The sequence below is a fragment of the Oncorhynchus kisutch genome, linkage group LG11, assembly GCF_002021735.2.
Source record: "Oncorhynchus kisutch isolate 150728-3 linkage group LG11, Okis_V2, whole genome shotgun sequence".
NCBI lineage: Eukaryota > Metazoa > Chordata > Actinopteri > Salmoniformes > Salmonidae > Oncorhynchus > Oncorhynchus kisutch.
The window spans coordinates 25,238,543-25,263,040 of NC_034184.2; the positions used below are offsets into that span (position 1 = coordinate 25,238,543).

The following is a 24,498-nucleotide window of genomic DNA, read 5'->3' on the forward strand; positions in this document are numbered from 1 at the left end:
GCATAATGTTCCTTAAGACCTGCCCTTAATGAATGAATTGTGAATGATCTTTATGATTGTGTTTATTTAATGGATTTGAACATTTGAATTGTGGTGTTTTAGTGTTTTTTTGTTTGTACATACAGTGCATTCGGAAAGTATTCAGAACCCTTCCCTTTACAGCCTTATTCTAAAATGGATTCAATTTTTTTAAATCCTCATCACCCTACACACAATAACCCATCATGGCAAAGTGAAAACAGGTTTTTAACATTTTTGCGAATGTATAAATAAAATTAACAGAAATAGTCTATTTGCATAAGTATTCAGACCCTTTGCTATGAGACTTGAAATTGAGATCAGGTGCATCCTGTTTCCATTGATCATCTTTGACATGTTTCTACAACTTGATTGGAGTCCACCTGTGGTAAATCCAATTGAGTGGACATGGAAAGGCTCACACCTGTCTATATAAAGGTCCCACAGTTGACAGTGCATGTCAGAACAAAAAACAAGCCATGAGGACAAAGGAATTGTCCGTAGAGCTCCGAGAGAGAATTGTGTCCGAAGCGCAGATCTGGGGAAGGGTTCAAAAAAATGTCTGCAGCATTGAAGGTCCCCAAGAACACAGTGTCCTCCATCATTCTTAAATGGAAGAAGTTTGGAACCACCAATACTCTTCCTAGAGCTGGCCACCCGGCCAAACTGAGCAATCGGGGGAGAAGGTCCTTGGTCAGGGAGATGAACAAGAACCCAATGGTCACTCTGACAGAGCTTCAGAGTTCCTCTGTGGAGATGGGAGAACCTTCCAGAAGGACAACCATCTCTGCTGCACTCCACCAATCAGGCCTTTATGGTAGAGTGGCCAGACGGAAGCCCCTCAGTAAAAGCACATGACAGCCCACTTGGAGTTTGCCAAAAGGCACCTAAAGACTCTTCGACCATGAGAAACAAGATTCTTTGGTCTGATGAAACCAAGATTGAACTCTTTGGCCTGAATGCCAAGCGTCATGTCTGGAGGAAATCTACTGTGAAGCGTGGTGGTGGCAGCATCATGCTGTGGTGATGTTTTTCAGCGGCAGGGCTGGGAGACTAGTCAGGATGAGGGAACAATATACAGACCAAAGTACAGAGAGATCCTTGATGAAAACCTGCTCCAGAGCTCTCAGGACCTCAGACTTGGGTGAAGGTTCACCTTCCAACAGGAAAACAACCCTAAGCACACAGCCAAGACATTGCAGGAGTGGCTTCTGGACAAGTCTCTGAATGTCCTTGAGTGGCCCAGCCAGAGCCTGGCCTTGAACCCGATCGAATATCTCTGGAGAGACCTGAAAATGATGGGGTATTGTGTGTAGATTGTGATTATATTTTATTTGATCCATTTTAGAATAAGGCTGTAACGTAACAAATGTGGAAAAAGTCAAGGGGTCTGAATAGTTTCCAAATAGCCTAGAGTTGCATAAACTAATGGAATTGCTATTGTGTTCCCTGAAATACATGTTCTTTCATATTCTAATGTTACATTCATAAACAGAAACCAATTGTATTTTTTTCAATAGCATGTGAAATCTATTTATTAGACTGTTAAACTGTCAAAATACGTTTTTGGCCCGAACGGGGGCCCAGTGAGGCCAGGCTTTTCAATTGTTAACAATCAATCACCTCACACCTTATAATCAATGTCAGAGCTGTCTTACATTCACTGACACACTCACTGAGGCCTGAGGGAAATCATTTAGAAAACTGCTTACCGGACCTGTGTGTATAGAGCTGTCTTTTTCTGTCTCTCTCTCCTCTCTTGATCTGTCCCCCCTGCTCTCTCTCTCGCCTTTCTCTTCCTGCCTCTTTCCTCTCCCCCTCTCTCTCCCCGTCTCCCTGTATTTCTCTTTCTATCTTTCTCCTCTCCCTCTCTCTCTTTTCATCCACCCTCTCTCGTGTCGTGACATATTCAATGAGATGTGAGAAAAATCATTAGGAAAACTGCTTACTGGAAACCAATAAATAACAATTAAACCAATCAGAGCCTTCAGAATGACCTTCCACCCTATCAGTGTCCCTGTCTTTATTGGGAGGAGACCAGGCATTCCTAATTAGCAATGCTGATATCACTAACGTCAGTTTCTTTTATATTTCCTTTGTTTTATCATACCTTTATTTAACCAGAAATCCCAATCAAGGGTTGCCCAGGGCTGTGGTTCTATGTGCGTTTGAGAGGGCCTTGATTAGATTCCCTTTAATAGGGCCTATCAGGCAATAATGAAAATAACGAACATGATAATAATTCATTCATCATAGTTGAAAACACAACCATTAACAAATACCATTAACAAATACTGTCTTCCATTACAGAACATGGAGAAGTTTCTGATCCGTCCCACTGCGTTCAAACCAGTGGTCCCCAAGAACCGTCACTCGGTGCAGTACCTCTCCCCGAGGCCAGGGGGCAGCCTCTCTGAGAGCCAGGGCAGCCTCAACCTCCTCCTGCCCCTACCTATCAATGGGAATAACGGAAATACTGTGGTCAACAGCCCGGGGAGCTACGGAAATGTCGTATCTCTGCTCTGCTCCTCCTCTTCCTCGGACAGCAAAAGGAACTCGTACAGCGGAGGACGCAACGCTCGCAGCAGCCAGTCCTGCTCCATGTCAGACTCTGGCCGTAACTCCCTGTCCAGCCTCCCCACTCACAGCAGTACCGGCTACAGCTTGGCCCACAGCGAGGCCTCTGGGTCTGGAGGGTCCGGGGTGGGCCTGGAGCCTGGGGCTGGAAGAACTACTACTACCAACGGAGGAGGGTCGGTGACCCACGGAGTTCACAGTCACTCAACCTCCCACGGTCACTCTAACTCGGACAGCGGGCGTTCGTCATCCAGTAAGAGCATGGGGTCGGGGTCGCTGAGCGGGCGCGGCCAGCCCCTGTCGGACAGTGGGTCGTGTGGGCACTCACCCCCGCCTCTGGAGGGGTACGAGGGGGTGATGAGGGAGCTGGAGGAGAAGCTGAGGGAGAGGGATTTGGAACTGCAGCAGCTCAGAGAGAACCTGGACGAGAACGAAGCCGCCATCTGTCAGGTGAGAGGGGAGTTTTTTTACTTAGTAGTTGTTCAGTAGACACCAAGGAGAGGATAATTGACTGAAACAGGGAGGTCCAATAACAACCCCTTGTTTTTGTTTTTAGTGGAAAGCGCTTTATTCACTTTTTTTCTTATGGTTTACCCTAATTAACACGAGTCACACGATCCTGGTGTGGCTCATGTCTGTGTAATGTCAGGGGTTTAAGCAGGCCTAAAGTGTCGAGGACCAATATGTATAAAATGTTTCTGTTGTTTCTGCTGTTTCTATTGACTAAGCTAAATTATTCCATAGCTTTTCGAGCCGTAATAGTGCTGGTTCACAGTTTGGCCTCTGGATGTGGTATCTGTATGTAAACTCTGACCTCTAACTCCTGACCTCCTGTGCTGTAGGTGTACGAGGAAAAGCAGCGTCGCTGTGAGAGGGAACTGGAGGAAATGAGACAGAGCTGCTCTTCCAAGATGAAACAGGCTACACAGAAGGCCCAGAGAGTACAACAGGCCTTACAACTACAGGTCAGATCTACAGTATAGATATACAGAGACAGATACAGTATACAGAAACATGGATATACAGCGACATAGATACAGAAACATAGTATACAGACAGAGCAGTTTTTCTAAGATGAAACAGGCTCACAGAAGGCTCAGAGAGTACCACATGCCTTACAGCTACAGGCAACAGACAGAGATACAGAGATAGTTCAGTCAACTTAATTTGGGAAGTAGGACCCTGTTTTGTATGACAGCAAGTTACTATTGTTTGTACTATTTGTACTATTGTTTGAAATGTTGCTGCTATTTTGGTAGCATCTCCTGATTTTGGGACTGTCAAAATGCGACCCTAACTGTCTGTGTCTCTACTTCAGGTGTTCCAGCTGCAGCAGGAGAAAAAGAAACTCCAGGAGGACTTCTCCTCTCTGCTACAGGACAGGGAGGTGCTGGAGAGGAGGTGTGCCTCCATACAGAGAGAACAGGTCCAGTTGGGACCGCGCCTAGAGGAGACGAAGTGGGAGGTGAGACACTGAGGAGGAGAAAGGTCAGGAGTTTAGGGGTCATGGGTTAGGGTAAGTGTGAGGGTCTACGTTGATTCATGTACACAATTTCAAAGTAAGAGAATATTCACAAAATATGCACCCCCCCACCCAGGTGTGTCAGAAGTCAGGTGAGATATCCCTGTTGAAACAGCAACTGAAGGAGATCCAGTCAGAGCTGACCCAGAAGGGTGGGGAGCTGGTGGTCCTGAAGTCCCAGCTGAGGGAGGCCAGGACCGACCTCCAAAACAGCCAGGCCAGGAGCCAGGAGGCTGGTTCGGCCCTGCGGACACGCTCTCTGGAGCTAGAGGTCTGCGAGAATGAGCTCCAGCGCAGGAAGAGCGAGGCTGAGCTTCTCCGCGAGAAAGTCATACGCTTGGAAGAAGAGTCGGTCCAGCTTCGAGGTGCCCTGGCCAATCAGGGAGGAGGCCAGACGCCGGCTAATAAGGGCCAGTGCATGAGCCTGCCCCTCCCACAGGGCCGTGTGGGTGTGGAGAGTGGAAAGGGGGGCCCCAGCCCCTCTATGGGGTACCGTGAGGCAGAGGAGGGCAGGCTGGTATGGGGAGGGGAGAGTGATGAGGCCAAGACTCAGAGGCAGAGTGCGGAAGCTGTGCTTGGACTCAGGCAACAGGTGGGCTCCAATGATGTTTAGACATTCTTTTGTTAATTTATTATCTGCAGAATGGTGCTTGAATAATGCTCGATTTTGCACTGATCTGTTGTGTATTGCTGGTTTTCAGTCAATCAATGAATCAATCACTTCTCTGTCAGGTGGAGAGGCTGAGGGCAGAGCTGATGTACGAGAGGAGGAGCAGTGAGGAGCAGCTGGGAGGATTCGAGGAGGAGAGAAGGGTCTGGCAGGAGGAGAAGGAAAAGGTGATCCGCTACCAGAAGCAGCTGCAGCAGAACTACATCCAGATGTACAGGAGGAACAGAGATCTGGAGAGGGTGATGAGAGAGCTCAGTCTAGAGCTGGAGAACAGAGACATAGAGGACTACGACATCCACAGCGGCAGCAACGACATCCACTTTGAGGAGATGACCGCTACTGAGATCTAGAGGAGACAACAACAGGGGTGTCCTCTCGCCCCATTGAGATTTAGAGACCAGTCAGAGACGTTGTCTAACCCCAGTGATATCAAAATCAAATCAAATTGTATTGGTCACATACATATGTTTAGCAGATGTTCAATGCTTGTGTTTCTAGCTCCAACAGTAGCATCTCCTGATATTTAGAGACAAGGGTGTCCTCTCGCCCCCATGACTATTAGTACCAGCACCCTGAAATGATCTGATTTCCCAATCACTGCTACTGAGAGGACTGCGTCCAAAACGGAACCCTATTTCCTATGTAGTGCACTACCTTTGGCTAGAGAACAGGGTGCCATTTGAAATGTGCATCTAGGATTCCGAGGGTATATCTGAACTTATTACCCTAACCACAGTACAAGCACTCTTTACTTCCCTATGGACCGTTTGCTGTCATGGACATTAAGGGAGCATCTCTGTCTAATTTAAGGGTGGATCTGCTCCACTAGACATTGGGAGGCACCCTCCTCCTGGACCACACAGGAACAGCTGACTACCTGCAGTCAGAAAAGACTCCATCACATCTTTATTCAGACTTAAAAGAGAGGTTAGTGTGTATCTCAATAGTTGAGAGTGTCTTCCTCTCCAGAGTAAGATTCACCCTCAGACCAACATATGCTCCTTGACTCCTCACATGGGTTTGATTGCCCAGCTATGGTACCAGCACTCTTTGGGACGTATATTATGACTTTTGACTTGAGAAACAAGCAGGTACCACTCAAACCTCGCTCAAATCAGTGTATTGAAAGCAAAGGGGAGAATCGTGTCGAGTATAATCACATCTGTATGGAGCGCACAGGTGTGACTACCTGACCACCAGCACATAATGATGACATTACTATAACGATGACATCATCACCACTCGACTGTGTTTTCGTTCGTCCACAGGACTTTGTGCACCTTTGCACTAAAGCAATGATGTAATAACACTTTCACAATTTGTGCTGTCAATGTTATATATACAGTGTTCAGTGGATCAGCAACTCATCTAGAAGTAGTAAAAGGAAAGGAGCAAGAAATAATCCACTGGCCAGGAAATATGGATTTATATTCGGTGGAATTGTAGTAGTAGTATTTTGATGGGATGTATAAGGACTGTTGGCACAAATAGCAAATGCAACTGTTCAGTTTTCAGCACTGGCTAAGAAAGGAACTGTAGTCTACATTCTTCCTTGTTCATGGAATCTTCAAACATCCTGGATTTCTATCATTGGCTGCTTGCAGCTAACATGTCAACATTCTCTTCTGTCATTGGCTGAACCATATCTGTCAGTTGATATTGACTCTCAGCTCCCCATATCAGACTGAGAGATGTGGTGAGAAGGAAGAGAAAACCAAAAGAAGACATCAAAGGCTTAATGTGAGTGCTGTGTTGTGCTCCTCCTCTCTCTAAGCCAATAGTCACCCTATTGTATCTTCTCTACAACCTCTCTCATGGGAATGACACAAATAGAAGCAAGTAGCACTATGAGGGAGTGATTAGCATGGGAGATATCAGCACAAATGCAACCGCTGCCCTTCTCTCTCTCTCAGCACAAACATATCAGAGGAAGAAACACACCTTAATTGGTCAACTCAAGCTGCCCGTCAAAGATATCGATGCTGCATTGGCTGCTGGGACTGTTATGGAGCCGTATTGGATCAGTGAGCATATGGTGTCACTTTTCCTTATGGTATCGCAGTGAAACCAACAAAACATCCCTGTTCAACTGTACTGAGCTCCCCCCTCCCTTGGCCTCTCTCACTGTCGCACACGCTGGACTGTGAATACTCTTCTAACGTTTTACTTTTTATTACTAGACCCCCCTTTCCCTCCCTCTCATCAAAAAGCCAAGTAACACTTCCTAGACTTCCTGTCCCTTCTGGCCAGTGACTGTGAGGCTCACTCACTGACACCTAGATAATGTGGATGGCAAAATTGCATGTCTTTCCCTTGTCTGTCAAAGTCTGGGAGAGGACAGTCCAGGTAATGTAGGGCAGGGTTCCCCAACTGGCAGTGATTTTATTTGGCCTCCCAAGTTTTCTGAGCAAAAAAACATATATATATAGATATATATATATATATCATTCTATATTTTTTAAACGTTGTTGGATATAAACGACTAAAAACACCAGCAAATCAGCTCCAGGTGATTTTAATTTTAGAAATCTGTTCCAAAGTATTCCAACGCATAATAGTGAAATAGATACATGTGATCGTATACAAATGTAAACAAGGTTTGAAATAATTGTTTTAGTCAAATATATCTGTTTGGGCATTTTGCATTCAATATGCGGTCTACAAATTATTTGTAATTATGTACCAGTCCGCTGACCATCCGCTCAAGAAAATGTCAGCCTGCGGCTAAATCTAGTTGATGATCCCTGGTGTAGGGGTTTGTGCTGGACAGTGCATGATATTTTAGCCTAAGGCATGACAAACATGTCATTAGGGAACTGTTACAGTGGTTATATCAACATTTTGGTAACCACTGCCATAGAAATATCATTCATAGAATATAATTATATTTCTATGTGGGGAGCCATAGATAAATATTGGAGTCTTCCGTTGTGCTTCCTCATAAGAAGGGATTAAACTAGAGCTCTGGTCTTTTATATTACAGAGGTAAACAGAGTTTATAAAAATGAATCTAACAGATAAATGGAAATCAATATGATCAATGATGATGATGTATATATATTTTTTTTATAGCACCTGAAGATATTTTGTGGTAACACCAGTACCATTGTGGGTTTAATGTACAAAATATAATAAAGCGTTCTATATATCTTTCCAGTACCACACATATACCAATGAGATGATTAAACACAATTGGAAAGGGTCTGGGAAGAGTGGCGCGAACATTGAAACTCTTTGTTGTTGACCAAGCTGCATGATGATTTAACAAACATACAAAGATATGGGAAATATCCAGCTTTTAGCCAAGGTTTACATTGGTCAGCACATCAATGGTCATCCTTGTTCAATGCCAATGAGTTTTCATTATCATCTATATCACCCAATATCATCGTCATCGTTGTGTTTGTCATCTACAGAGTACACTTATTAACAAAACAAAGCATTGCATCCAAATAATATCGCAACTAAAAATGTGTTCATCACATATGGTACAAACATTCATCTTCAATTTAGTCGTATAGGTCTACAAAGTTACCATTTTACAACGTTCAAGATGTATCTTTAAGAGAGGAATAGAACATATTATGTTCCAGTGTGGATGTACCATCATCTGTAACACAGTCAGGTCGAAAAAGCATTTTCAGGTGTCATTTTTTTAATTTAACCTTTATTTTACTAGGCAAACCAGCTAAGAACAAATTATTATTTACAATGACAGTCTACCACAGCCAAACCCTAACCCAGATGACGTTGGGCCAATGGGACTCCCAATCACAGCTAGCTGTGATATAGCTCAGAATCGAACCAGGGTCTGTAGTGACACCTCTAGCACTGAGATGCAGTGCCTTAGACCGCTGTAATGACTAACACAGTAGCAAAGGTGGAATGGTTAACACAGTAGCACAGGTGTAATGGTTAACACAGTAGCACAGGTGTAATGGTTAACACCGTAGCACAGGTGTAGTGGTTAACACAGTACAGTAGCACAGGTAAAGTGAACTGAAAGGGACCCCAGTGTTAATTTTAGCACTCTGTAACAGATTTAGTCATTTTGACTTAAATATCATTAAGTCTGATTCACATTTGAATAATGATTTAGTGTAGTTATTGTCAAAATGACAAAAACAGTGGTCCATTTTTGTCAACTAAATCCATTTTTGTCAACTTTAATTTTAGTCATTTTTATTACCTCATTAATTTATAGTAAGCATTAATCACTGACTTCCATGTGCACAAACATACATACGGTAGTAGCCTTGTTCTACTAACATATTTTTCTGCATAAAATGGATTCTTCATCACATTAAATGATTTTGTTGAAATGACGTGGAAACAATGTTGATTCAAACAGTTTTTGCCCAGTGGGTAATGATTTCGAACAGGAGGGAGCTAATGACTGTTTTGCCCAGTGATGTAGTTGATTAATTAAACCTCGAAACGTAATCAAGTCCCAACTAAGTCCCCTGTGCTCGAGTCCAAGTCAGAGTCACCAATGGTCGAGTCACGAGTCCTGGTCCAAGTGCTTAAGTCTGAGTCACCAATGGTCGAGTCACGAGTCCTGGTCCAAGTGCTCAAGTCTGAGTCACTGGCTCCACTCAAAATAAAGCCATTTACTCAGTCAGAGGTAGTGTGGTGTCAAGATGAATGTATTCAATCAATTGTTTGCTATTCCTTTTCCTTTCTATCTATGCCACCAAATGTTTGCATAGGCTACTGGTAATGTTACCAGGGCCACGTTCAGTTGCAAAACGTTGTTGAACGTTGCAGATAGAAATGCCATGAATAGAGCCAACGTTATTCCTTATTCAACATGTCAGATAGAAATGTGCTATGTAGAACAAACATGCCTATCAGAGCGTTCCCTCCTGCTGAACACGGCCCAGGTTGTTAGCTATAACTAGCTAATGAGGTAACATGACTGAACAAAGTGTAGTCTAAATAGATGGTTACTTGTCCGGTCCTAGTTTTAGAACAGATATGCTCTATGAATGTTAAATGCTCCCCGCCAATGCATGATAGAAAGAAAAAACGTAGCGTCGGTATTATGGTTCAGACCTTTAGAGCGGTAATCTCAAGACGTTTTCTTAAACCGTGTCTTTTTCCTGCAGTCTGAACAGGTAAAAACCACAATGGAATCTGATCATTCAAGCCACATTTCAAACCACCTTCGTAGATGGCTTGAAGTCAGCTACAAATCTGATTCCTGGTCAAGTGACTTGTGTCTGAACGGGAAAATCAGATTTATTTGCCCTCAAGTGGTTTTGAAAGTTGGATAATATTTCCTTTGAGGCTATAAAGTGTTCCTATTTTGAACATTCAAAGCAACTGGGAAACATTCTACATAACCTCTGAGTGATGAGGAATCATGAACACCACCACAGATCACTTCTAAAAACTCTTGTTCAGTCCACTTAGTAGTCAGACTTGAGATAATTTAGTCTCGTCTTGTTTTTAGGCAACTGAAATATTTTTTGTTTGTTTAGTTATAGTTTTTTTCTGGTCTATTTAGTCAGTTATAGTCTAATCAACTGCCACTAAAAAGTAGGTGTTTGACAAATATTTGAGTCCTTATTTTTGTTGACTAAAGTAACTGTGACGAACCCTCGGTGAAAGCACAGTGCACTCTGGATACCCTTTTCCACATTTCTCATTTTTCTTCATAACCCCATAATAACAATTTTCTGTGTAAATACAGTCAGTATCTAACTGAAAATGGCATACAGGTAACTGCCAAAATAAAGGAAACTCTTGTGTAAATGAGGGATACAAAGTATATTGAAAGTAGGTGCTTCCACACAGGTGTGGGTCTTGAGTTAATTAAGCAATTAACATCCCATCATGCTTAGAGTCATGTATAAAAATGCTGGGTAGTCCATTATTTTGGCTACCATGGCTATGCTCCCCCCATAGGATTACAAGGCCCTGGCCACAGGGCACAAGTGATCACTGAATGGTTTGATGAGCATGAAAACCAGATCTCAACCCAATTTAACACTTATGGTAGATTGTGGAGCGGTGCCTGAGACAGCATTTTCCACGACCAACAAAACAACAGCGTTTTCCCTCCAATAGAGTTCCAGACACTTGTAGAATCTATGCCAATGTGCATTGAAGCTGTTCTGGCTCGTGGAGGCACAACGCCCTATTAAGACTTTGTTGGTGTTTCCTTAATTTTGCCAGTTACTTCTACATTGAGTGACATTCTAGTCCTTTACTCAGACCAAAATATATATTTCAAATGTAGCCACTGCGACTAGACCAAAGCAACGTAACACATGAGTTTGTATTTGTCTTGTTTCTTTTCTTCCTTAGTGTGCATAAGTATACAATTATATTTTAGTGTGTTTAGGTGTTCTGTTCCTTTATTAATCCATGGTGTTTGTAGTCATTCATGTATATTTTCATGCTGTAAATTTATTGTACAAAAGTATGTTTGTTTTTAATTAAAGATACAAAAGGTCACCATGGAGTAATGGTTGTTGGACACTGATGCACTGGTGAAAAGAAATATTCTGAAGTGATGAAGGCTTTTTGGGGTGAATCCTAACTCCCTCAAATGTTCACAATCTGCCATTGAACAAATTCATTCCAGCCTTAGTGAAAATCTGACTTAAGTGGAAGTGAAGATTTCCCCCTTCATATTTATCAGTTGACAACCAAACTACTTCCTGTAGGTACTTCCATTAATATTACACGATCCAGAGACACAGACAGACGGTGTAAAGTGTCAATAAAACATTTATTGTGGTAAATTAATACGATAGCTCTGAAAACATTTTGGATGTACCTTATTATATGTTTATTACATGTATATTATGCTTAAGTACACACACACACACACACACATACATACATATATACACATATACATATATATAAATAACAGAAGCTTAGCCGACCATACTGCCATTGAGCTTTACAGCAGCATTTGTCACCAGCCAGACATTCTAGCCCTACAGCAAGTCATATGTAAGCACCTCTCAGGCCCTCTGCCGCTCATAAAGGTCAGGAACTATGCGTGGTGCACTGTACACTCTGGTGATTCCAGGGAGTTAGGGACCTAAACCTAACCTAATATTAACCCTTGACCTAACATTAGCACTTCATCAACCCTTCCCAGAACCAGACAATCCCTCTCTCTTCACCCCAGTCTTAGCCCCTCTGCCTCTCAACCCAACCTTAGTTTAAGCCACTGGTCCTCACATCCTGTACATCATTTAGGTTTTCCTCCATCTCCTCCACATGTCTGTTCAGGCTCAGTCCACAAGCCTATGTAATCAAGCATCTAAAGTGGCATCCTGCTCCAGAAACATGAACTCTGTTTGCCAGAAATACAGTTTTAAACAGAGCTGCAATTTGTACTAATCCCCTAGACATCCACTAAACCACAACTATAATACAGAGGCTTAATCTGGACTATAAACCTCATGACGTTGGACACAGTAATCACTCTCTCTCTGGCAGGACCGTGGTGGACTGAAATGGTCCCTGGAACTGTGTGTATAGGGGGGGTTATACTTCCTGCATGCGAGTGGTGTGAGTGAGTGAGTGAGTGAGTGAGTGAGTGAGTGAGTGAGTCTGCGTACATGCGTGCCTGCATGTTTTTGCTTCCACAAAATAAAGTTTCCTTCCCTTGAAGTTACCTACAGTACATTATATTAATATGATTGCTATAGCTGCTGACTCCTAACAACGCTAGCTAACAATATAAGTTAATATAGCAAAAGGGATACATATAATCCAGTCTTATCTTTGATAAATATTATTTATCACATTATTATACTCAAAGTAAGTGCAGTAGACCCACATGTCGACTGCAGTTACAACATAACATGTCACGTTACCAATTTTTGTTTTAGCAGTATTTCCTGTTTTCTATGGAAACATTGTCCCTTTTGCCCTAGAGGAGAAGCAAGCGTATTGGTCAGTGTAAGAGGTACCCTTCCTCTCCTCTGTGAGTAGACCATTCCCTTCCATTCCGAACCATCTGCATCAGACGAATCCTCATCTTCTGTAAATCCACATACTTGTATCTGACAACGTTCTGGTTTGAACACCAGCATTTCATTCATTTCCATTTCCAGACAGTGGGTTGGTGAACTGCACCTCAGAGCATCCTTTTTGACAGGCCTGTAGTACTGAGGTTGTAGTATTTGTGTAAGCCTGACAGTGGGCTAGTCAGCAGGGCTCTTTGGGTTCTTAGGGCCCCTTGGGGACCTTGACGATGAACACCATGGAGTCTTTGGCCTTGTTGCTGAACGCCCGGCGAATTACGTCCACCGCATGAAGATGGGTCACACGCTGCAGAGACTCACCGTCCACCGACACCAGCTCATACCCAGCCTGGAGAGATACACACACAAAGAGAGAAACACACACATACACACACACACATATGCATGCATAGACAAACACACACAAACCATACACACACACACAAATACAGGTTAGAGGTGATATACACACACATAGGCCTACACAAGCTTACTGTGCATTGCTTACACATGCTTACTGTGCATCCCACCTAGCGTCTTTTTCTCTAATCTCCATACTCATATCCCAGTAGATGAAGCTCAAGGTTATGTTGAAAACACACACACACACCAACCACACTTAATGCCTCCCCCTGCATTGTTTCCTGCAGGAAGAGAACAGAGCACTGCCGAGTTCTAGAACCCAGAGGAGAGGAAGTTCCTGTGATGTCATCAGTGCACACCGAGGATGCACCTGGCTGACACTCACAACACAACCCCACTGAATGGCTACAACATAATCACACACATAATCTATTTTACCCAAACCTGCTGGAACATCTCCCCTCATGAAACTGTTGTTCAACAAAATATTTGATCATGTTTATTGACCCAAAACATTCATGCCCTTCCTCCCGTGATGCCAGTATCAAAAAATGTTGATCCATTAAACTAAAGAGCAGATTAATACAAGTAATTTTGAATATTAAACATAATGTCATTCATCCTCTTTGGTAAACATTTATGGATGTTATTTTTGAGGCTTCCTCTCTCTCTCTCTCTTTCTTTCTCTCTCCTCCCTACTGAATTAGATCTCTCTATTGTAGTCTGGTTTGACATTACAAATACAGTATCGAAATGACAAATAGTTAGTTATTGTTATACTTTAAACCTATTCATGTGGATTATTCAGCTATGTGCATTGCTCTTCATTTCTAGGCAGTGGTGGTAGTGGATCCCTATCCAGACTCCAGGCCATATTTCTGGAGAGAGCAACACTAGAACACTAGGACCGGTTAAATGGTATAATCATCTAGTTTTTAGAGTACTGTTAAGTACACACCCTGCAAACAATAATCAGTTGTTAGGATGTCCCCAGAATGTCACAAAATTGTCTCCTAAAGTCGTCAGGAAGTTGTTTCATGGTCCCCTAAATGTTTTGTCTAGTTCCCGGTTGGTCCCGAGATGTCCCCAAGGAAGTTTTTAGGACATTCTTAGGACATTGTGTCATGGTCCAATGAATGTTTTTGTCTAGTTCCCGGTTTGTCCCATGGACATCACCTGATGGTCCCAAAGAAACGTTGTCGTCCCCCACGCGCAAGCTATTTTCATTACACATCACCCCTTGCTACTGTTGCCAAGCCCATCAAGGGCTTGAACCAGAGTGCTTTTAACATACTGTTTTCTACTTACATACTGTAATTGACACACGTTAAAATACATGATTAAATTGTGTATGTTTATTCCAACAGTAATTATTACATGTCCTCAACTAGGATTTGAACTCACAATCTCTTGGTTCACGGCATTCCAATTCAGGTGTAACATTAAAACAAAATAACACGCCCTCCAACATTAGACAACTATACAAAAAACACAAACTCAAATTGCTGAAATAAGTAAATTAAATCAATGACACAAATGTCAGTTTAAATGATAACTATAAAGCAGATGGCACTCTTTTGCTAAGTGCAGAGATGTATTATAGGGGCTGAATGTGTAGAGTACTTCTGAACTTCTACAGACTTTGTGGTGCAGCAGAAAGATCAGCATACCCCAAATCTAGAGGTTGTGCATTCATTGATAAAAGATTATTACACTATTTTAGCTGAAGAGCTTACCTTAAAACCCCCATGCCATTTAATTTATTTAATTATAGTGGTTTGTTACACCAGGGACCATAATGTGGCAAAAACCTCCAGGGGACAATGACACAACGTCCCAAGGACGTTCAGGGGACCATGACACAATGTTCCAAAAACGTCCTAAAAACACCCTGGGACAAACTGTGAACTACAAAAAAGTCCCCTAGAGAACGTTCCCTTCGGACCATCACACAACGTCCTAAAGACTAGTTAAATAAAAGTCCTGGAATATGTCTTAAAAAGGTACTGACATGGCCCTCAGTGACGTCTTGGTAACTTATAGGGAACTACACAAAGGTCTACCAGAGAACGATCACGCAGCGTTCTTAGAACCTCTTCAGTGGGATAGCATCGCACCGAAACCCTTAAGGGACCTAACGGGAATATCGCCGAATGTCCACAGGACGTCCCCTTTTTGCTGGGCAGTGATCTTACTGAGCAGACTGGTGTTCTAATGGGGGATCTCAGCTAATAGCCCAGATGGAAAGGATAGATAGAGAGAGAGAGAGCAGTAACCAGCACATGGCACGGATATACACTGTACACACATTCATTTACACACCTTGTGTCAACCATGCATACTCACACACTTCATGTCTAGATGGGATACAGCTTTTGTCAAACTGACGTCAAAAGTTGATTTATTTTGCATTTTAGCTAACCCTAACCATTTTAAAAAGGGTCATATAATTATCCTAACCTGCTATGTTAATGCTCCTAACCTGCTGCGTAAGTTCTCCTAACCTGCTACAAAAAGTCAATTTTGACAAAAGCTCTATCCCTTCTAGACAAAACCATCAAACAGGGGCAATAGCAAGCGTGACACACACACACACACACACACACATACAGACCTGGTGGCTAGCTTAAAGATAGGCGGTTATCAGACAGGAACAAGGGGATAGGATGTGTGTGAACAGTCAGTCTGGTGTAGTAATCCGACTTCCCCCTGCTCTTAGTGTGTGGCAGATACACACAAGTTAGGGACAGGCTATCAGGCTATGCCTAGGAATTAAGGGGCTAGAGCAAACCAACCACGTCTAGCTCCGTCTATATCGGTCTGTCTCTCTCTCTCTCTCTCTTTCCCAAACAATTCTCTCCCTTCTTGTCCTTCCCTTCCTCTCCTTCACAAAGGTCTCTGTCATGTTTTTGTATGGATGCATGTCAGTGTGTGTATGTGTGTATGTGTGTATGTATGTGTGTGTGTGTGTGTGTGTGTGTGTGTGTGTGTGTGTGTGTGTGTGTGTGTGTGTGTGTGTGTGTGTGTGTGTGTGTGTGTGTGTGTGTGTGTGTGTGTGTGTGTGTGTGTGTGTGTGTGTGTGTGTGTGTGTGTGTGTGTGTGTGAGAGAGAGAGAGAGAGAGAGAGAGAGGAGGGGGGGGGGGACTCAGAGGGGAATTCATGGAAACTGAAAGGCTTAGCCGACACCAGATCCCCAGTGTTTGACACTCGAGTCAGGGCCCTATCGTACCTGGGAAGTGCTGTCACCTGATATGCTCACGGCAGCAACACACCCACAAACACTCCTGATTTTGAAACTTCGACCTAGTGTCTAGAGATCGCTACAGTAGGGTTGTATCAGACATTACCACCTTCACCACACTGTAACCTCTAACCTCTGACCTCATCCCCCTGCTTCATTCAGTATCTCTTCCCTTCTATTAATACACTCTGGCTGAGTCATAATACCCATACATTACCTGGCCCAGCCCATGTACCTCATCAGTCATACTGGAGATATAAAAAACACACACACACACACACACACACACACACACACACACACACACACACACACACACACACACACACACACACATACATACACACATACACACATACACACACACACACACACACACACACACAAAAGACCAAGCTAGAGTGCCATTTACAAATGTCACAGACCAAAACTGCTAAACACGTCACCCTGTTTCATCGGGCGCAGCTCTGATTAAAACATGAGCTGCCCTAATATTGCTAAAGAAGCTTACCTTCAGAACATCACTGGTAGAGGCAGCTCCTCCTGGAAAGATCTTCTCTATCTTGATCACAGGCTGCACCTTGGACTCCATCCCACCTGAGATACTGATACCTATAGAGCAGAGATAGAGAGTTTATACACAAAGGGCCGGTGGAGGTGCAGGCTATTGTTCCAGCCAATCAACTAGTAATCCTAGTCTTCAGTCAAGACTTAGTTTATGTATTTATAGGGGTATTTATAGTGCCTTCAGAAAGTATTTACAACCCTTGAGTTGTTCACATTTTGTTGTGTTACAGCTTGAATTTAAAACGGTGATTTGTTTTCACTGGCCTACACACAACACCCGATAATGTCAAAGTAGATTCGTGTTTTTAGACATTTTTACAAATTAATTTTACAAATGTAAGCAGACATTGAATATCCATTTGAGCATGGTGGAGTTATTAAATTCACGTCGGAGGGTGTACCAATACACTCAGTCACTACAACGATACAGACGTCCTTCCTAACTCAGTTGCTGGAGAGGAAGGAACCCGCTCAGAGGTTTCACCATGTGAAATAAACTCAGCAAAAACAGAAACATCCTCTCACTGTCAACTGTGTTATTTTCAGCAAACTTAACATGTGTAAATATTTGTATGAACATAACAAGATTCAACAACTGAGACATAAACTGAACAAGCTCCACAGACATGACTAACAGAAATGTAATAGTGTGTCCCTGAACAAAGGGGGCAAAATCAAAATCAAAAGTAAGTCAGTAATTACTGGTGTGGCCACATTAAGTACTGCAGTGCATCTCCTCCTCATGGACTGCACAAGATTTGCCCGTTCTTGCTGTGAGATGTTACCCCACTCTTCCACCAAGGCACCTGCAAGTTCCTGGACATTTCTGGGGGGAATGGCCCTAGCCCTCACCCTCCGATCCAACAGGCCCCAGACGTGCTCAATGAGATTGAGATCCAGGCTCTTCGCTGGCCATGGCAAAACACTGACATTCATGTCTTGCAGGAAATCACACACAGAACGAGCAATATGGCTGGTGGCATTGTCATGCTGGAGGGTCATGTCAGGATGAGCCTGCAGGAAGGGTACCACATGAGGGAGGAGGATGTCTTCCCTGTAACGCACAGCGTAGAGATTGCCTGCAATGACAAGAAGATCAGTCCGATGATGCTGTGACACACTGCCCCAGACCATGACGGACCCTCCACCTCCAAATCGATCCCGCTCCAGAGTACAGGCCTCGGCGTAACGCTCATTCCTTCGACAATAAACGCAAATCCAACCTTCACCCCTGGTAAGACGAAACCGCGACTCATCAGCGAAGAGCACTTTTTTCCAGTCCTGTCTGGTCCAGCAACAGTCTGAGCACTGATGGAGGGATTGTGCGTTTCTGGTGTAACTCAGGCAGTTGTTGTTGCCATCCTGTACCTGTCCCGCAGGTGTGATGTTCAGATGTACCGATCCTGTGCAGGTGTTGTTACACGTGGTCTGCCACTGCGAGGATGATCAGCTGTCCGTCCTGTCTCCCTGCAGCGCTGTCTCACAGTACGGACATTGCAATTTATTGCCATGGCCACATCTGCAGTCCTCATGCCTCCTTGCAGCATGCCTAAGGCACGTTCATGCAGATGAGCAGGGACCCTGGGCATCTTTCTTTTGGTGTTTTTCAGAGTCAGTAGAAAGGCCTCTTTAGTGTCTTAAGTTTTCATAACTGTGACCTTATTTGCCTCCCGTCTGTAAGCTATTAGTGTCTTAACGACCATTCCACAGGTGCATGTTCATTAATTCTATATGGTTCATTGAACGAGCATGGGAAACAGTGTTTAAACCCTTTACAATGAAGATATGTGAAGTTATTTAGATTTTTACTTATTATCTTTGAAAGACGGGGTCCTGAAAAAGGGACGTTTCTTTTTTTGTTGAGTTTATGAGAAAATCTGAGATATAAGAAATATATTATTTGACATGTATTAATCCCTTTATTTTTGACACTAAACTATCTCTATGTATACTTCCATTCATTTTTTTTAAACTGGTACCTTCAGTCCTAGATTAAAACGGAGAGTCTCAGGTTTCCACAGAGGGGTCATATTAGTGTGTAGCCCAAACCGTTCGGAAGCTATAGACAGAAGTTGGCAGAAGAGGCTGTACTGACTTCAGACAAGACTTGTCAAACTAACGTTTTTGGTCTGACAAACACCGCTGTAGCTCTGCCACTGTTCACTGCAGTTGCAGAAGGGCGATATCGGCGGTTGTGGTGGATTGATATTTCTAGTGCTTAAACAGATAGACTTTGATGGGGAATGTTGTATTATGTTAATTAGATTTCCGCAGCGGCGTGGAGATTGTAGGCTAAGATGGATCAATAACATTGTAGTTACTCCACCATACTAATGTAAATGACAGAGTGAAAAGAAGGATGCCTGTACAAAATAACAATATTCCACAACATGCATCCTGTTTGCAATAAGGCACTAAACTAAAACTGCAAAGAAATGTGTCCTGAATACAAAGAGTTATGTTTGGGGTCAACAATACATCACTAAGAATTGTACCACTCTTCATATATTCAAGCATGGTGGTGGCTGCATCGTGTTATGTGCATGCTTGTCATCGGCAAGGACTAGGGAGTTTTCAGGATAAAAATACACAGAATAGCACTAAGCAAAGGCAGAATCCTAGATGAAAACCTGATTCAGCCTGCTTTTCAGCAGATACTGAGAGACAAATACACCATTCAACAGGACAATAATCTAAAAGACAATATCAAATATACACTGGAGTTGCTTACCAAGACAACATTGAATGCTCATGAGTGGCCGAGTTACAATTTTGAATGAAATCAGCTTGAAAATCAATAGAAAGACTTGAAAATGGCTAACATTCCAACTGATTGTACAATCCAGGTGTGCAAAGAGACCAAGAAAGACTTACAGCTGTAATCGCTGCCAAAAGGTTATTATAACATCTATTGACTCAGCGGTGTGAATACTTACAGTGCATTCGGAAAGTATTCAGACCCCTTGACTTTTTTCACATTTTGTTACATTATAGCCTTATTCGAAAATGTATTAAATAGTTTCTTATCAATCTAAACACAATACCCAATAATGACAAAGCAAAAACCGATTGACAATTTTGCAAATGTATATAAAAAAAAGGAAATATCACATTTACATAAGTATTCAGACCCTTTACTCAGTACTTAAGCATTGCTTTACCCTTTACTCAGTACTTAGTTGAAGCACCTTTGGCAGCAATTACAGCCTCAAATCTTCTTGGGTATGGCGCTACTTTCACGTTCGTCATATGAATCGGACCAAGGCGCAGTGTGGTATGCGTACATTAATTATTATTATAATAATGAACACTGAACAAACTAATCAAAATAACAAAACGACACGTGAAGCTATACAAAATGAGTGCTGACAGACAACTACACATAGACAAGAACCCACAAACACAAAAGGGAAAATGGCTACCTAAATATGATCCCCAATCAGAGACGACGATAAACAGCTGCCTCTGATTGGGAACCATATCAGGCCACCATAGACATACAAATACCTAGACCTACAAAACCCCTAGACATACAAAAACCCTAGACAATACAAAAACTAGCATACCCACCCTCGTCACACCCTAACCTAACCAAAATATAGAAAACAGAGATATCTAAGGTCAGAGCGTGACAGCTACAAGCTTGGTGTCACGCCTTGGTCTTAGTGTTTTGTGTTTTCGTTATATATTTGGTCAGGCCAGGGTGTGACAGGTGTTTACGTGTTGTATTTCGTATTGGGGTTTGTTGTATTTGGGATCGCGGCTGATTAGGGGTGTGTCTAGTTAGGTTTGGGCTGCCTGAGGCGGTTCTCGATCAGTCAGGTGTTTCTTGTTGTCTCTGATTGGGAACCGTATTTAGGTAGCCTGAGTTTCACTTTGTATTTCGTGGGTGATTGTTCCTGTCTCTGTGTAGGTTCACCAGATAGGCTGTAATTAGGTTTCACATTCCGTTTGTTGTTTTTGTATTTATTCGTTATTTCATGTACCGTCACTTTTTTCATTAAAAACATGAGTAACCACCGCATTTCGGTCCGACTCTCTTTCAACAAACGAAGAACGCCGTTACACTTGGCACACCTGTATTTGGGGAGTTCTCCCATTCTTCTCTGCAGATCCTCTCAAGCTCTGTCAGGTTGGATGGGGAGTGTTGCTGCGCCTCTATTTTCAGGTCACTCCAGAGATGTTCGATCAGGTTCAAGTCCAGGCTCTGGGTGGGCCACAAAAGGACATTCAGAGACTTGTCCCAAAGCCACTCCTGCGTTGTCTTGGGTGTGTGCTTAGGGTCATTATCCTGTTGGAAGGTGAACCTTTGCCCCAGTCAGAGGTCCTGAGCTCTCTGGAGCAGGTTTTCATCAAGGAGCTCTCTGTACTTTGCTCCGTTCATCTTTCCCTTGATTCTGACTAGTCTCCCAGTCCCTGCTGCTGAAGAACATCCCCACAGCATGATGCTACCCCCACCGTGCTTCACTGTAGGGATGGTGCCGGGTTTCCTCCAGATGTTCTGCTTGGCGTTCAGGCCAAAGAGTTCAATCTTGGTTTCATCAGACCAGAGAATATTGTCCCTCATGGTCTGAGGTCCATTGTTTTCTTGGGGACCTTCAATGCTGCAGAAATGTGCTGGTACCGTTACCCAGATCTGTGGGACCTTATATAGACAGGTGCGTACCTTTCCAAATCATATCCAATCAATTGAATTTACCGCAGGTGGACTCCAATCAAGTTGTAGAAACATCTCAAGGATGATCAATGGAAACAGGATGCACCTGATCTCAATGTCGAGTCTCATAGCAAAGGGTCTGAATACTTATGTTAAAGTATTTCTGTTTTTTATTTGTAATACATTTGCAAGAATGTCTTAAAACCTGTTTCTGCTTTGTCATTATGGGGTATTGTGTGTAGATTGATGAGAATTTTTTTTTTACATGTTTTATTCAGACTGTAACATCAAAATGCGGTATAAGTCAAGGTGTATGAATACTTTCTGAAGGCAGTGTATGTACATGTACAGTATGTGTGAGTATATGCTTGAACATTTATGTCAATCTTAGAAAATGTGCACCTTCCCTTCCAATATTCTAGGATTTTAACACTATATGATGATCTATGAGAACGTATGAACTGCTTTTGTTATGTAAAGTGCCATATTTATTGAATTTATTGCATTTGTTGACGGTAGAGCTGGGGGGGGATATCCAATAAAAATATATGTAAAAATAGAACAACAAAAAAAGACAGTTGAATCAGATGTGTTACACTTTGTATACAGCCTTACAAGGGGTTTATTTTATACAGGGCCATTGTTATGTAATAACACTGATCTCTACTGGTAAGGTAGAGTACTAGCAGGCTGCAGATTAGTTGGTGACTCTCAAATAGGCCTACTCACCCAGAGACTGTTTTGTTTTGGAGATAGTCACCGTGGTGATCTCATACTCCTGAATGGCTACAGGTGTTGCGTTTCCATGGTGACCATTCTGTGACCGTCCTGGCGAAAGTCTGTTCACTTGCTTCACCTTCCCTCTCTGGCCTTGTCCCACCCTCTCCCTCCCTGTCGAGGGGCTTCGGTCCTGTGGGGGAGGCTCAAGCACCTGAGCCTGGGTGGGTTGAATGTTCCTGGGGGGTAAGTGTACTCTCACCTCCATGTACCCCTCGGCCATCCCTCCCTTCCTCTCAGGGCCGCCCTCCCATTGGTCCCTCCTGACCCTTCCATTATGTTTGTTCCTCACCGGCGACCGCCCCCGCTCTGGAGTGGTATCTTCCGACAGCAATGAGGTCTCATCATAGTGCCGGGGCCAGGACAAACCATTGTCTCGCCTATTTGGAGAGTGGTTGGTTTGGGGTTGGCGTCTGGTAGTGTGTGGGGATTCTGTGAGGAGCCAGTTGGGGGGTGAGGGGCTCGGAGAGCGTGAGCGTGGGGTGTGGTGGGTGTAGCTGTCCATGGGGACATCCAAGAGGGGGGAGAAAGCACGGGAAGGGGGCAGGAGACCATCCTGGAGGCCAGACACACGTAGTCTCTCTAGGTCTTCCATCAGCTGACGGTCTCTCCCCAAGTCCTTGGCTGGCTGAAGCTGGAAACCACCATGGTAGTCTGGAGAGGAGATATACATTGGGGCAAAAAAAGTATTTAGTCAGCCACCAATTGTGCAAGTTCTCCCACTTAAAAAGATGAGAGAGGCCTAGGTACACTTCAACAGACAAAATGAGAAAGGAGTAGGATTTGGTACCCTACAAACAAGCAAGATTTCTGGCTCTCACAGACCTGTAACTTCTTCTTTAAGAGGCTCCTCTGTCCTCCACTCATTACCTGTATTAATGGCACCTGTTTGAACTTGTTATCAGTATAAAAGACACCTGTCCACAGCCTCAAACAGTCACACTCCAAACTCCACTATGGCCAAGACCAAAGAGCTGTCAAAGGACACCAGAAACAAAATTGTAGACCTGCACCAGGCTGGGAAGACTGAATCTGCAATAGGTAAGCAGCTTGGTTTGAAGAAATCAACTGTGGGAGCAATTATTAGGAAATGGAAGACATACAAGACCACTGATAATCTCCCTCGATCTGGGACTCCACGCAACATCTCACCCCGTGGGGTCAAAATTATCACAAGAACGGTGAGCAAAAATCCCAGAACCACACAGGGGGGACCTAGTGAATGACCTGCAGAGAGCTAGGACCAAAATAACAAAGCCTACCATCAGTAACACACTACGCCGCCAGGGACTCAAATCCTGCAGTGCCAGACGTGTCCCCCTGCTTAAGCCAGTACATGTCCAGGCCCGTCTGAAGTTTGCTAGAGAGCATTTGGATGATCCAGAAGAAGATTGGGAGAATGTCATATGAATGATGAAACCAAAATATAACTTTTTGGTAAAAACTCAACTCGTCGTGTTTGGAGGACAAAGAATGCTGAGTTGCATCCAAAGAACACCATACCTACTGTGAAGCATGGGGGTGGAAACATCATGCTTTGGGGCTGTTTTTCTGCAAAGGGACCAGGACGACTGATCCGTGTAAAGGAAAGAATGATTGGGGCCATGTATTGTGAGATTTTGAGTGAAAACCTCATTCCATCAACAAGGGCATTGAAGATGAATCGTGGCTGGGTCTTTCAGCATGACAATGATCCCAAATACACCGCCCGGGCAATGAAGGAGTGGCTTCGTAAGAAGCATTTCAAGGTCCTGGAGTGGCCTAGCCAGTCTCCAGATCTCAACCCCATAGAAAATCTTTGGAAGGAGTTGAAAGTCTGTGTTGCCCAGCAACAGCCCCAAAACATCACTGTTCTAGAGGAGATCTGCATGGATGAATTAATTCTTCACCTTGTGAAGACTTACAGACAATGTTTGACCTCTGTCATTGCCAACAGGTACCAAAGGGTATATAACAAAGTATTGAGATAAACTTTTGTTATTGACCAAATACTTATTTTCCACCATAATTTGCAAATAAATGCATTAAAAATCCTACAATGTGATTTTCAAAATTTTCTAATTTTGTCTGTCATAGTTGAAGTGTACCTATGATGAAAATTACAGGCCTCTC

The 24,498-nt window shown here is 43.3% G+C and overlaps 2 protein-coding genes across 4 annotated transcripts in view; one reads left to right on the forward strand and one right to left on the reverse strand.

Moving 5' to 3' along the window:
• Positions 1-11,249, forward strand: part of LOC109899836 (leucine zipper putative tumor suppressor 2 homolog) — a 43,415-nt gene extending 32,166 nt beyond the window's left edge. For 2 of the 3 annotated variants that reach the window (XM_031835483.1, XM_020495413.2), the window contains exons 4-8: positions 2,329-3,045; positions 3,438-3,560; positions 3,914-4,060; positions 4,194-4,709; positions 4,850-10,993. In XM_031835483.1, the coding sequence (XP_031691343.1) occupies positions 2,329-3,045; positions 3,438-3,560; positions 3,914-4,060; positions 4,194-4,709; positions 4,850-5,137 (1,791 nt within the window). In that variant the 3' untranslated portion in view covers positions 5,138-10,993. Of the gene's footprint in view, positions 1-2,328; positions 3,046-3,437; positions 3,561-3,913; positions 4,061-4,193; positions 4,710-4,849 lie in introns of all 3 variants that reach the window. The other variant, XM_031835482.1, reaches the window with a different exon arrangement.
• A 257-nt stretch (positions 11,250-11,506) lies between these two features.
• The window catches only part of LOC109898892 (PDZ domain-containing protein 7-like), a 46,532-nt gene continuing 33,540 nt past the window's right edge, over positions 11,507-24,498 (reverse strand). The window contains exons 15-17 of the mRNA XM_031835481.1: positions 22,339-23,040; positions 16,897-16,997; positions 11,507-13,130 (exon numbers count right to left, since the gene is read on the reverse strand). Of these exons, the coding sequence (XP_031691341.1) occupies positions 12,987-13,130; positions 16,897-16,997; positions 22,339-23,040 (947 nt within the window). The 3' untranslated portion in view covers positions 11,507-12,986. The remainder of the gene's footprint in view (positions 13,131-16,896; positions 16,998-22,338; positions 23,041-24,498) is intronic.